This window comes from Anguilla rostrata, chromosome 16 (genome assembly GCF_018555375.3).
Source record: "Anguilla rostrata isolate EN2019 chromosome 16, ASM1855537v3, whole genome shotgun sequence".
NCBI lineage: Eukaryota > Metazoa > Chordata > Actinopteri > Anguilliformes > Anguillidae > Anguilla > Anguilla rostrata.
In genome coordinates this window covers 22,090,218-22,104,728 of record NC_057948.1, presented here as the reverse complement: position 1 = coordinate 22,104,728, position 14,511 = coordinate 22,090,218, and the positions used below count along the sequence as shown (strand labels likewise).

The 14,511-nt window shown below is 42.4% G+C and overlaps 1 protein-coding gene across 3 annotated transcripts in view; it reads left to right on the top strand.

Annotated features, from left to right (window-relative positions):
- The window catches only part of LOC135241855 (piezo-type mechanosensitive ion channel component 1-like), a 62,650-nt gene that overhangs the window by 41,076 nt on the left and 7,063 nt on the right, over positions 1-14,511 (top strand). For all 3 annotated transcript variants that reach the window (XM_064312592.1, XM_064312593.1, XM_064312594.1), the window contains 28 exons: positions 101-206; positions 451-632; positions 758-906; positions 1,026-1,184; positions 1,371-1,477; positions 1,642-1,805; positions 2,897-3,073; positions 4,105-4,230; positions 4,621-4,821; positions 4,984-5,188; positions 5,563-5,667; positions 5,793-5,949; positions 6,657-6,900; positions 7,154-7,250; positions 7,527-7,692; positions 7,993-8,082; positions 8,466-8,545; positions 10,211-10,279; positions 10,647-10,744; positions 11,030-11,150; positions 11,279-11,344; positions 11,479-11,651; positions 11,734-11,828; positions 11,964-12,143; positions 12,254-12,512; positions 13,169-13,357; positions 13,539-13,806; positions 13,905-14,016. In XM_064312592.1, the coding sequence (XP_064168662.1) occupies positions 101-206; positions 451-632; positions 758-906; positions 1,026-1,184; positions 1,371-1,477; positions 1,642-1,805; positions 2,897-3,073; positions 4,105-4,230; positions 4,621-4,821; positions 4,984-5,188; positions 5,563-5,667; positions 5,793-5,949; positions 6,657-6,900; positions 7,154-7,250; positions 7,527-7,692; positions 7,993-8,082; positions 8,466-8,545; positions 10,211-10,279; positions 10,647-10,744; positions 11,030-11,150; positions 11,279-11,344; positions 11,479-11,651; positions 11,734-11,828; positions 11,964-12,143; positions 12,254-12,512; positions 13,169-13,357; positions 13,539-13,806; positions 13,905-14,016 (4,145 nt within the window). The remainder of the gene's footprint in view (positions 1-100; positions 207-450; positions 633-757; positions 907-1,025; positions 1,185-1,370; positions 1,478-1,641; positions 1,806-2,896; positions 3,074-4,104; positions 4,231-4,620; positions 4,822-4,983; positions 5,189-5,562; positions 5,668-5,792; positions 5,950-6,656; positions 6,901-7,153; positions 7,251-7,526; positions 7,693-7,992; positions 8,083-8,465; positions 8,546-10,210; positions 10,280-10,646; positions 10,745-11,029; positions 11,151-11,278; positions 11,345-11,478; positions 11,652-11,733; positions 11,829-11,963; positions 12,144-12,253; positions 12,513-13,168; positions 13,358-13,538; positions 13,807-13,904; positions 14,017-14,511) is intronic.

Sequence of the window (14,511 nt, the reverse complement as noted above, 5' to 3'; positions counted from 1 at the left end):
ATTGACGATGATACACATTGGCATTGCCCGAATGACACTGAGTCAGTAGTGATATATCATTCATTGTCCCCCTCTTTGTCTGTCTCTCACTCTCTCTTAGTTACTCTTCACTCTGACATTCTGGCTGCTGCTGCGGCAGTCAGTGAAAAACAATTTCAGGAAGAAAAAGAGTGTTGTCATCCCACTGCTGGAGGTCACCACCGGAGGTGAGATATTTTACACTGCAAGGCCATCGGTGCTCTCTGCCTTCTTCATATGATCCACGATCTGCTGTCCCTCACCTGAGTGTGAATCCATAACCCAGTCATTTTCTGTAGAAGTTCTGATGAGGGATCAAGGCTTGAGGCAGTTTTGCATCATTCTGCACAATTTGGCCATTCACTAGGGGAGTGTTACAGTCCTGTGTTGGCCTGTGTTGTTGATGGCGGCAGCATTTCTGTTGGGCCACAGAGAGCAGTAGGCAGAAGGAGCCGGTCCTGAGGGTTCTTGGTGTGATGGTGATGAGCTGCTATGCCAAGTACTGGATCTACGTGTGTGGGGGGATGTTCATCATGGTCAGCTTCGCCGGCAAGCTGGTGGCCTACAAGATCATCTACATGCTGCTCTTCCTGCTCTGCCTCTGTCTTTACCAAGTACGTCCCTGCGCTGAACTTATAGAAGTGGAGTATACTGAATGTGGTGAAATGGTGAAACTGAACGCACTGCTGATGAGTATTGTGCCTTTGTGTCTTCTCTATTACTTCTGGCCTTCCTCCAGGTGTACTACACTCTGTGGCGGAGGCTGCTAAAGGCTTTCTGGTGGCTGGTGGTGGCCTACACCATGCTGGTTCTCATCGCCATCTATACCTTCCAGTTTGAGGATTTTCCCGGTTACTGGAAGAACTTCACCGGCTTCACAGAACAGCAGTATGTCTCCAATTTGATTTCACAAAGGCTTTAATGTTGATATGCTTTCATCTGTGTTTGTAATCTGCTTTTAATCAGCTGTACTTTTAATCACAGTGTATTTAATGTGCCCCCTGCAGGCTGGCAGACATTGGCTTGGAGACATTCAAGCTCTCAGAGCTCTTCAGCAGCATCCTCATCCCTGGCTTCTTCCTGCTGGCCTGCATCCTGCAGCTGCACTATTTCCACCACCGTTTCATGAAGATCACTGACCTGGAGCATGTTCCACCCATCCGCAAGTATGGCCAATCTTTCGCTGTGTACTACTGTGCAACAATACTGAAATTATCCCAGAATATAAAATGATAAGCTTCTCGCTCTACCCATCCACCCTGTCCAAGGGAAGTGTTCCTTTTGTGAGAAGTAGCAGGTTCTGTCTCTGTTCTCTGGCAAATTTGTTTGTGATTAGTTGGTCTCTCTTTCAGGAAGAAAACTGTCCAGAGTTCAGATGATTTGAGAGTTGCAGATGGTTTGGACCTAGATGAAGAAAACGAGGAGACAGATCTAGAGGTTGATGAATTAGAAAATGAAGGTGAGCATGTTGAAATTAAGGTAATCATTCTCCATGCCTTTCGATCGGGACAGTTATAGAGTAGTATCTGACTTGTGCTGAAATAGTTCTCTTAACATGTAGGTGGTCCTGTTCTCTGTGTCTGTCCATTATGTTGAGCCTGATTTCCTCTGTTTCTGGTGCAGTGATGATGCCCACTAAGTGGGGTCTGGTGATGGACCGACTAATGGTGCTCTTCAAGACTTTCTTGAAGACTCTGACCCAGGTGCAGGTGTTTGTCTGGAGGCTTCTGGAGCAGCACATCTTGAAGATTGTTGCCTTCTTCATTGTGTGGGTGGCACTAGGAGAGGTGAGGGCATCTGAGGGTTTATAACCTCAAGGGCAATGGCGGTTTAACTATATTTAATAAGGCTGTATCCTTAAGGGTTGCAGTCAATACTGCTTAAGAGGAAGTTATCTAAGATGTGAAAGTGAGTCTATACCACAAAGGAAAGAGAACTCATGGTGTGTTGATATCGGTTCTGATTGTCAGCCTATCACAGCACTACATGTAAATCCTTTTGATCTTGGGGCTTTCCAGTATGTCAAGACTACCTCTGTGTTGCTGTATATACCCTGTTCTGTGCCTAGATTCTCTCTCCTCTCTCACACATTTCTCCTGACAGTTCTATTCACTTCAGCTTGCTTTATTGGCCTGATAATGCAGCATTTATATTGCCAAAGCATAGTCATAAATGCCTCTTTATTTGTAATGGTATTCAGTTGCCCACACGTTATCATTAATTTACAACTGTTTTTGTATTCCCAATTTATATTAGTCGCATTTACATCACATGATTATTCTTGCCTCCCACCCTACAGACCCCCCCCCCCCCCCCCCCCAAAGAAAAAAAGTAAAAAAAACGGGGGGTTAGGTACAAGCATAAGAAACTAAATACATTAATAAAACCATGTTTCTTATAAGGAGGATCTGTATATTCATATAAAGCTCACAATGGCTTATGGACACACACAATTACAGTCAATAGGCAGGTCTTTCAGTAGATTTAGAGTGTTTCCAGCATTGCCACTTGCATGTACACATACAAAATCATATCAGTACATACTTACATACATACCTGAATACCAATATACTCACTTGTATACAATATTGAATGCAGTTTTACATTTACATTTTAAGAATTTGACAGTGTGATTTGCACAACTTCTTTGGTCATACAATCAATTTATACTTCTGGATATTTAATGAAGCAATTCAGGTGAATCACCTTCTTCAAGGGTACACCTACCTGGAAACCAGATATGCAACCATGGAATTGGGCGAGATACTTAAGAGTTGTGGGTAGAAATCTCTATGGTAGAGACTGATAATCGAAGCAAAGATTTCAACACCCATGAAAAAGTGATGATAACAAGTCTGCCCTTTGTCTTTGCTTCCAGCCTTCAGTGATGAATTTGGTTTTAGTGGTGTTGTGGTCCTTCTCCCTGCCTTACTCCCGTTTCCGGCACATGACCTCCTGTCTGTCCACCGTCTGGGTCTGCATCATCATAGTCTGTAAAATGCTTTATCAGCTAAGCATCATCAACCCCATTCATTATTCCAGAAACTGCACTGTGGTGAGTACCATTCTCAAACATATACAGAACACATGTACAGTTTTTATATTTAAAGTCCCAAGGTTCTCTATACTCAGTGTAAATTTAACTCTAAGTTTATTATTACTAATTTTTTATGTCTACTGTAAACCAGAATGTGGCTAGTGCCAGGTAGTGATATTGTGACAATTTGTAAAAAAAAAAAAAAGAGTATATATATATATACATATATATATATATATATATATATATATATATATATATATATATATATAAATAAAAATATAATGAGTATATATAAATAAATAAATAGATTCAGCTCACCTGATACTTCCAGCAGTTCCTCTCTAGGCAAAGGTGAGGCAAAAGAACGCAGGCAAAAACAGTAATCAATTACTTAAAATTAGATCACCCACAAAACAATCCCACAACACACAGCCCTGTCTGTATCACTGCTACACAAAGCACTCCTGACACCCCACACCGATGGCCAGTATGGGCTCTTTCTATCCAAGCCCAATCAGCAGGGAATGGCTGTCAGGTGTATGACCATTAATTGGGAAGAGGTGCAGCCAAGAGTGTGGAAAGTGTTTGGCTTCCAGCAACATTCTCCTCACTGTGCCACAGGGTATACAGACACATACACGGACACACACACATGCACACACATACATACATACATGCATACATGAACACACACAGATATCACATGCTTCAATCACATCTCAAGTCTCAAAGCACAAGTCACACACAGTCATTCACAATATTGGCATATTGTATGTACACTCAGACATATTTTTGCTGTTTGAATTACCACTTATTACACACAATATTTAGTTTACATCTGCGGTAGAACTAACATAGTAATTCTAAATTGTATATTATCCGATGACACTTTTAGCCTTGCAGTCAATCGTTGGCTGCCTTAATTTGTTTAAATGATACTGTGGGATATGAAGTTCCTCAACAAGGAAATGCATTTGCACACGGGTCTGAAGGCCAGTGGTTACCAACTAACATCCTCTCTTTCTCTCTCTCTCTTTGGTGTGTAGCCCCTTACCAATGAAACCAACCTGAGGGAGAATGAGATTCTCAGCTCTACCCTCTACAGAGAGCCAGTGGACCCAGCCAACTGGTTTGGCTTCAGGAAGGATGCCACAGCACTGGGATACAGTAAGGTATGTTCCTGTGGCTGGGTCTGAACTCTTGTGTTCGTCGTGTTCTCACAGAACTGTATAGCAGTGGAAGATACATTCAGCCATTTTTTTAAAAAATTGAACACAAAGTAATTTTTTCAAAGAGCTAGGACATACTTATTTTGACTATTGGTATTATGATGTTGTGATATTGTGTAGATTGTCTGCTTAAACTGTCTGTATGTAGTTGTAACTGTAGAAAAAGAAAGAGTGGTGCAGCATTTTTGTGGCCATGAGGATAATGTAAGTGTTACTTCAGTGTTATTGTTCAAGGGTTTTTTTAATTAGATTGGTGACCTAAGTGGCTGTGCTGTTGGGACTTTAACATGGTGTTCAAAGTGATTGGTGTCATTGTAATTACATCCTATTCAGAACCACCTCCTGGTGCTGATGCTGCTGGTGTTTGAAGCCACTGTCTACCGCCACCAAGTTCACCACTACAAACAGCACCAGTGTTCCCCTCCCCCCATCCCAGCCATTTTCCCCAGCGTCTGCAGAGATAACCTGGACCAAGGCCTTCTGACATGCATCAAATACCTACTGAACTACTTCTTCTACAAGTTTGGTCTGGAGGTAGTGCATTCACAGTACTTTCTGTTTTCTGACTTTTTATTCTTTAGAACTATGTAAGATGAAAGTGCTTATCACTCTGACAATAATTATTTATTATTATATATTTTGTGAATTATTTATTCCCTCAGATGATAATATGTATGGTTCTCTTCCCATGTTCAGATCTGCTTCCTGATGACGGTGAACGTGATTGGCCAGCGGATGAACTTCCTGGTCATCATCCATGGCTGTTGGCTGGTCGTGATCCTGACTCGGCGACGCCGGGCTGCCATAGCCAAGATCTGGCCAAAATACTGCCTGTTCCTGGTCTTCTTTATGATTTACCAGTACATCCTGTGTGTGGGAATCCCCCCTGCCCTCTGCATAGGTGACCGATGAGTTTAACCAAAGGCTGCACTGCTTTATGCAGAAAATATCTGTATAGCACAGAACAGAACTGAGGGAAAATACATTTCATGACAGTGAAGTTAAATGAATGAATAGGAAATTTTTCATTGTTTTTTGCTTAGTCATGTGCAACAGCTGTTAACAGAGGCCCTTTGTCTGTGCTGTGAATCTGCATCTCTCCTTGAGCCCGCCCACGATAAGCTACATTTTACCGTAACCATTGCCTCTGTGATGTGCTTTTATTCTTTAATTGTTTAATTGTGGTGAATCCTGTTTGGACATGCTGTGAAAGGCATTGCTGTTAGTCAGGAATCCTCTGGACTCATGTGTATGTAATGTGCCATACTTATGTAGATTACCCCTGGCGCTGGAACACTCCTGTTACCATCAATTCAGCCCTCATCAAGTGGATCTACCTGCCAGACTTCCACACCATCCCGAACTCCAAAAACCTCATAGGTGGGCATGTGGGCCTGGTGAATGGGAGGCAAAACCGGCACTATGGGTTCTGTTGCCATGGTCACCTGTCATATATATACTGGGATTAATAGCATATTAACGGGAGGTGTGTCCGTGTTGTGCAGCGGACTTCCTGCTGCTGATGTGTGCCTCACAGCAGTGGAAGGTCTTTGAAGATGAGAAGATTGAGGAGTGGATGGTTATGGGTGGAGAGAACACGGATGACCCAAACCCAATGGAAGGTAGACCCTTCAACCCTGCACCCAACTTTATCAACTGCAGGTATGCCAGTTTACTGTTTCTATTTACAATGCCATCAGCTGCTTCAAAGCCTATATGTCTTTATTAAACTTAATCAGCTGCAGGCATGCCATTATATCTTTACACAATGTCATTAGCTGTGATGAATTGTTATGCTAGGTTGAATGCCCAGCTCAATTATACATGTGCAAGAAGCTGTATGCACACTTAAGTCTCTTAATCTCACTGGAATTTTACTCACAGGATAGCAGTGCTTAGGCTCCTGTCATGTGGTAATTGCACATGGGATCACACATGGACAGGATAATGGGGTAAAAGGACATGAATTTAATTGGAATGGCTGTAGTCTATTGAAATATGAATTCAATAACATACCTCTAGATGAGAAAGGAACATTTTTTGTGGGAAGAACTATAGGGTCTACAGTGAAAGCAAAAATTGGTGGTAAAAGTGAGGTTGTACAAACTGGAAAACCAGTGTCATCTTAAATAAGTACAGCTGTAGCAGCCTGTTCCTGAAGAGGGGTTAAATAAATGCACAAAAAACCTCAAGGCACTTTTTCTATGGAAAAGTAAAATTCCTTTAATGCATGTAGGTAAGACTCCTGGAAACAAGAAGCCTTAATCGGTATGCAAACTCTGTTTGGTAGAAGTGAAAGAACAGTAGTTGATTGTGACCTTGGTTTGGCATATTTACAGCCTCTCTCTCTCATCTCCTGACCTTTGCAGGTGTTACCTGGACATGGTTAAGGTGCTGGTCTTCCGCTACATGTTCTGGCTGGTGCTGTCGGTGGTGTTTGTGACGGGAGCCACAAGGATAAGCATCTTCGGCCTGGGATACCTGCTGGCCTGCTTCTACTTCCTTCTGTTTGGGACACAGATGCTGACTAGGCCCTCCAAGAGCAGGCTGGTGCTGTGGGACTGTCTCATCATGTACAACGTTTGCGTCATTATCTCCAAGAACGTGCTGTCTGTGAGTGTGCCAATGGATTGAGAAAACAAATTTAGAAAAAGATTTAGGCTGCACTTGTAAAATTTCTGTTTCCTGGCCGTACTGTATACGTCCATCTACTCTCTTGACCAAATGGTTATCATATGAGGGATTCTCTGTGGTAACTGGATGGTCAACTCTTGTTTTCCTTCCATCCTCTATACTTGCTTAATTTTGGAAACCTCTTTATGGTAACAAGTCTGAGTCAAACATTCAAACTTCTCTGCCCTCTCAGATCCTAGCCTGTGTGTTTGTGGAGCAGATGCAAGCAGGCTTCTGCTGGGTGATCCAGCTATTTAGTCTGGTGTGCACCGTCAAGGGCTATTATGACCGTGAGTAGTTACCTCCAACATTTACAACTGAACAGATAAAATGTATGGGCCCGTACATGTGCCTGTGGGGGTCCATTTGTGTGTATATTAATTAACACACTATGTAACTAAGCATAAATGAGTATTAATTATTATTATTTTACATATTATATATATATATATGCTTTGGCAATAATTACATTTATATTTCATGCCAATAAAGCAACTTAAATTGAATTGAGTATTTGTGACTGCAACTGGGGATTGATTATGTTTGTGCTTGTGGTTGTCTTACAGCCAAGGTTGTGAGTGGTCAAGACTGTGTGCTGCCAGTGGAGGAGGCAGGGATCATATGGGACAGCATCTGTTTCTTCTTCCTCCTGCTGCAGAGAAGGGTTTTCCTCAGCTTTTACTTCCTGCATGTGATGGCTGACCTGCAGGCCGCTGCTCAACAGGCCTCCCGGTGAGTACAGCCCCACAGCAAACTGCTGGAAACTGGTCTTTACAAGTGTTGCATGCAGTGTGTGTCTGTGCGGCAGTTTTTACAGTGTGATGTGTACAGTATGTTTCATACAGTAGGTGTTTGATTAGGAGTCAAATCAAATCAAGGTCAACGATCACGCTGTTGTTTGCAGGGTTTCAAAGTTTCTCTGCTGTTATTGTTTTTGTGCTTGAGTTTGTGAGTGTGTATGGCAGTGTGTGTACATGTACATGCACATGCTTACAGTACTGTGATAATGACACATTCTGTGGTTCCTGGTAGGGGATTTGAGTTGTTCAGAGCCAGCATAGTGAAGCGCATGAGGTTCCACCATCAGGCTGAGAGGAAGTCGCTCACACAGCTCAAAAGATCGTGAGTACCTCTGTAGACCACTGCTTGAAAACTCTGCACACTGTCTTAGAAATGGAGATCCCTCCACCCAGTAGCCAAGCTTATCCAAGCCTCCAGAACCAGAACTGCTGTTCCACTGCCTTCAGCTATTACTTAAGTTTTGTCTTTGTCCAGTTGCCTCAGTATACAGTATGTGAACATGTAATGTGATGCAAACAATTGCCTAAAATCATATGACATAACACAAACTTGGAGACATAGAAGACATTAATTATCAGTGATTGTTGTGTGACTGAGTGCTGTGTAATATTTCAAGTAGACTATATTGGAGAGAATAGGGGGCAGGGAATGACACAGGATATGTAAAACTGCAGAAATCACCATATTGTGAATATTGTCTCTAGGATGGAACGCATTCGATCCAAACAGCAAAAATACAAGACTGGACGTCATGCCTCTGAGGGAAAGGAAGAAGACCCATCAGGTATATGCTCATCCTCTTTGCTGCTAATTTTATAAATATGCAAACAAATATTAACATCTAAATATCAGATCCATGCTCCTTCCAAATAATTGTGTGCTAAGTAAAATGTAGCATCCTGGAAAGAGTATTGTTGTGTTGTTGTCTATACTCTACATTTTAAAGATTCAAGCACCTAGAGACTCCTAGACAGAACAGATAGGTGGTCAGTGTTTAGTAGGGATGGGGATTTTGAATGATTTCACAGATCAAGAGACTGCATAATCTGCTTGATTCCAAAATCAATTCCTAGTATGGGGAAGAATCTATTTTTAGAACACATATTCGATGGGCGGCACCACTGGTTGTATAGAAAATACATGAACACATAACGCACATCAGTAGTCAAGTTTTTCCATCATAATAAAGTCTTAATGGTTAGTTTATTGTGTCAATACATACAGTCAGTGTCAGATATCACGCAAAGAATTTCATTTTCAACTCTCAAATGTTGCACGCCCACAAAATCAATACACAATGGCTTGGCTGAGTACTCAATTCGGATTGGCTTTGGTGTAGCACCTGCAAAAGTTTGCATCAGTCTGACTCATTAAATAATTGGACATTTGTAAGAGCTAGAAAGCCAACAGGAACAATATCATACTTGCAATAATGTCAGCTTGATGTACATGAATGTCTGTATAGAGGGCAGCTAGTCTAGTTACAGCTTGACTATGTTTATAGTTTATTCTCTGTTTTGAATATAATTCAGTAGTTTGCTAGCTAGCTATCCACAATAGAAAAAAACTGCTGTGAAATCATTTTAACATAAAACCAAACTGAATTTTAATTTTAGGTAACCCAGTCTACCAGACAGAGGCATTAGTTACTATGTGGTAGCCTACAATGTATGGGCTATTTGGTAGATTATTTAAGCAGGCTAACGTTTCCTTTGCAATGGAATCTAATATTTTGAAACACATGTTTCCATTACAACTGACGGAGGTAGTAAATTCACCTCAGGCAATTTCCCTCTGCGCAAGGCATTCAAACTGCAGAATGCTTAGCCACTCGAATATTATCCTGCTTTTACAACGGCTCACCAAAAAAAGCATAATTGCAATCAAAACCTGTGTTTCAAAATAAAATATTTACTTTATTCTGTTCATATTCAATAAAAAAATATTCTCTATTTTATGTTTTTTCTTTTTTACATAGGCTACTATGTGATAAGTTAATAAATGGAGCCAAGTTCCCACACATAGTTGAACATACATAGCCTTTATGAGAGAATAAAAAAGATTGAGTAGGCTCGTTTTCGACAAGTAATTGATCAATCCGTTACTCGTACCCATCCCTGGTGTTTAGATTATGTACTTAATGAATTACTCCCAGGCCTTAGCCTTGGTAAATGGGCATATATGTGCTTTGAATAGGTCCCTTGAGCATAAAACAAACACACATATAAGAAAGTTAATAGTCTGTGTAATCTTCAGTTTGTCAGTCACAAAATATAATATAGCATACCCGTGAAAATATGAGGACTATGCCCTACATTCCCTTTGATAGACACATTCGTCACAGACACACATACACGCGCGCGCACACACACACACGGCATGCTCACAACGCAGTACTGTGTAAGACCTTTGTGCTGTGGAACTAAAATCTTTTTCTCCCCTCTAACAGAAGAAGAGGAAAACGGAAAGTCCAAACAGGACAAGAACTGGTGGCGTCCTTGGGTTGACCACGCCACAGGTACATCTGCCCAAACGTGGTTCTGTAACCTCTAATAGAGGGGTGAACAATTAGAAAAGGTTTTTGCTCTGGCAGTGGGACCTGGATTCAGAAACTTTTAGAGGTCCTGCTATGTTTGAGGCTGTGAGTTTTGATGTCAGGTTGGTGCTGAATGAAATTATTGCAGATCAGAACAGAACATGTTTTATGTGTATATACATTCTGTGTCTCTCTGTACTTCCTCATTGTTATTTTACCTTTTATTTGTACAGGTTCATCTCAGTTCAACATTTATTTGTGGGCATCTAATGTAGCCGTACTCTGTAACTATCAGACTCGTGCGCTGATGCAGGTGTGTCTGTGTATGCCTTTGTGCTTGCCATTGCAGTGTTGCACTCTGGGGAGTATTACCTGTTTGAGTCTGACAGTGAAGAGGAAGAGCTGCTGGCAGAGGACCATAAGCCCCGAAAACAAACTGCCTCTCAGGTAAGGAATCCCACCCTCTTCCACAGCTTCCTGAGAACAGGAGCCCAAGATTTCATAACCTTTAAATATATTTTACTTGACATTTCTCATTTGCATTTCTATAGTGTTAAGGCATATTTCAGATACAGTTCATATTGCTGTGATACTGGCAGGCTGCTGTATAAATGTTTGCTCAGACGTGATGTGGCCAAGGGCCTTTACCTTCCCATTATGAAATAGCAACTGAGTACTGTCATTTGCTGATTGCTGACACTGTCTGAATAATTTCTGATGCTCTACCCGCAGCTGGCGTACCAGGCCTGGGTGACTAACATCAAATCGGCCCTGAAGGATCACCAGCAGCGGCAGAGAGAGCTGCACAGACTCAGGAGAGAAAGGGAGAGGGAGACCAACTCACAGATATCAGGTCAGAAAGACAAACACTTGGGCCATGTACTAAGGCTACCTTAAATGTACTCAACCGCTTGTACTTGTGTTCTGCAGGAAGCAAATCAAGGACAAAACTTTCATGATCTGACTTTGTTTTTGCGATAGATGATGGAGAAGAAGAGGAGGGTACTTTACAAGAAGAGGAGGAGCCATGTGAGGAACAGAGCTCAGGTATTGGCCAATGCTTAGCTGCTTTGCATGACTGGAGTACATAGTATGTTTGAATGGGGAGAGTTTAATTCATATTTGTGTATGTAATATCGTTGATATGAAGTAATATTATTCCTGGCCCGGCCCTCTCTCAGGGAGGAGTGAAATCGTGCAGAGGATTCTGGATATCCTGAAATTCCTCTGGGTGCTCTTCCAGGCCATGGTGGATGGTGTGACTCAGTGGCTCAACCTGCTGACCAAGCAGTACGTGGACACCTCCACCGTGCTGTGTAACCAGCGATATTTCATCACCCACAACATCAGCCAGGTGACTGACCGTGCCCTGTTGAATGCCCTTCGTGGCTGATAGACACGGCTGAAAGCTGTAACAGGGCTGTGCTATGTTCCAGGAGGACCACACATCCCTGGGCAGTGAGACCCCCACCATGGAGACCTGCCTGGATGAGACGGACACTGATAACACGAAAAGCAGCAGCCTGGCCAGGTGGGCTTTGAGTGACAAACATGTAAAAGGCATAACACCAAGTCATATTTAAGTGACACTATGTATAATGATGTCCTCCTGCATCTATCAGGCCATCTGAAACCCAGAAGTGTTCCTCTGGTTATTCTTCTGCAGTGGAATTGAACAGGAGGAGGTGATGGACATAGAGCGCACCACTCCTCAGACCGCTGAATACAGCAGCACCACCCTCTGTTCAGAACCCGCCCTGGAACCGGAGCCAGAACCAGAACCAGAACCACAGACCAATCAGCGCTTGGGACACACCAGGACTGCCAGTGAGATCCTTGCCGACAGGTAACCACAGCACCAGGTCAAATTTTTTGTCTGAGGTTTCCCCTCTCAGCTTTGTTAATGTACAGTAAATGCTCTGTCATGGTCACCCCTCCCATCACCTCCCTTTTCAGGCAGTTCTATGTGGAGGAGCTGATCCAGAGCCAGCAGTTCTACTCCTCCCAGAACCGAGCCCTGAAGCTGCTCTTTGCCCTCTACAACCTGTTGGCGGCACACTCAGAGCTGGTTTGCTATTTAATCATTGTGCTCAATAATGTGGTGACTGCCTCCGCCATCTCCCTGGTCCTGCCCATCCTTGTCTTCCTGTGGGCTATGCTGGCTGTGCCACGGCCCACCAAGAGGTTTTGGATGACCGCCATTGTCTATACTGAGGTAGGTTACTGCCAGGCCCTATTGTAACTTAAATTCAGATATATTGAAATATTATTTTATTATGAAATTAAATATAGAAGCAAACTGGTTTCACAGGCACAGTCAAACACAGAGAATCACATTGTTACGTATTTTAACCATGGGAGGTCATGATACTATGTAGTGGTTGAGAAGGAGCTACAAATTTTTTTTTAAGATTTGTGTGCTGCTGAGCATCGAGGGAAATGTAGTCATTAGTTTTTAAAAAATCTATGCAATCTAGATTTTTTAGCTGTATGTAGCTAATATAAAAAAATAGATAATATATTCACTTTGTTGCTGTATGTTTAAATGCACAACTTATCAAGAAGCCAAGCCTTTCAAATGTGCCCTAAAATAGGGTATTCCTGATGGAAACAGATTAATTTGGATGAGCCAATGGAAATAGTGAAATGAAGCTGGTTCTTGGTTGTTAAATGAGCCGTGGTTTGGATATCCTGTTCTTCAGAATTCTAGTTGCTGTCGTGGCTATGAAACAAGAATGCAGATTTTAATTACTGAACAAATTTCTCAGAAAGTACAATGCTGTTCCTAAAAATGTCGTATTTTAAAATCGGCAGGCAATACGCTATGTGCTAAAGTTTTTTTTCTTCTTTTTTTGTCCTGGTTGCTCTCAGGTAATGGTTGTGGTGAAGTACTTGTTCCAGTTTGGCTTCTTCCCCTGGAACAGTGTGTACGAGACCAGACTGAATGAGGACAAGCCTTTCTTCCCCCCTCGCATCCTGGGCCTGGAGAAGACCGACAACTACATCCGTTATGACCTGCTGCAGCTGCTGGCCCTGTTCTTCCACCGTTCCCTGCTCCAGGTATCCACATTGCACACACATTTCATTTAAGCATGCTGTATTTAAATCATATGGCTACAATATAGCCTTTCTCAAATAAACAGGTCTTAAAGTTGTGTTGGTATGTATGCTTAAATGTCTGTCTGTTTCTGGTGTCTAGTATGCTTGAGGAACTGTGTGTCCATGTGTCTGTCCTATGTAGCGATATGGTCTATGGGACCAGGAGGGCCCCCTGGAGGAGGAGAAGAGCAGGCCAAAAGTAGGGGAAGCTGAGGGGGAGGAGCCACATCTCAGCCCTTGTCCCAGCCTCACTGCCCTGGTGGATGCCAGTCCAATCCAGGACGAGAAGCCAGAATATGATGAGGGCCAAAGTCCTGTCCCCACACCAGAGACAGCCAGCCTTACAGAGAAGGTAGAGAAGGAGGGGGGCAGCGTTCTGCGTTTCCGGAAAAAGAAGCAGCAAAATGAAGGTATGGGGAGGGGAAGCAAAAGGGAGCAGGACTCCGAGCCAAGACCCAAATTTGTACTATTTAAAAATCTCACATCTTTTCTGTCTGCACTGCTTCAGATGCCAAAGCCACTAAAGAATCCAAGAAGAAGCTGAGGGAGAAGCGCCGGGAGGCTGCCAGGAAGAAGCTGAAGGCATCGGGGGAGAAAATCAAAGCCCTCTTCATCTCTATGTGAGTCTATGCAAGCAACCATTACTCACCAGGAAAATAAAAAAGATCCTTGACTGTTCTGGAGAGGAGATTACTGCAGGAAACAATGCAGATCACTGTCATTAATTAAGGTACTATTTATTAGACTATTATATCCTTTAAAATGAGCATAAAATTGATTATAAAGGATGTAACGGCAGTATAGTGCCCATGAGCAAAGGAAAGAGAAAAGAAGTGCATTTATGAAGAGATTTATTTTTTATTGTAGTCTTTTATTTAACATTACTTTGACCAGGTAAGTGAACTGAGAGCTTATTTCTCTTTTCCTGTGAAAGAGAATGTTCATGTGCCTTTAGGGGCTCTCTCTCCAATATGGCAGCAGTGCCTAACACTCTTGTGCCTAACACTCTTGAGATTGCAGAGCAAAATTTCCATTCTTTGGTTCAATTATCTGCCTCCACTCAGTAATATCATCATATTTAATTGCACCAGTTACTGCTCTCAGTGCATTACTAT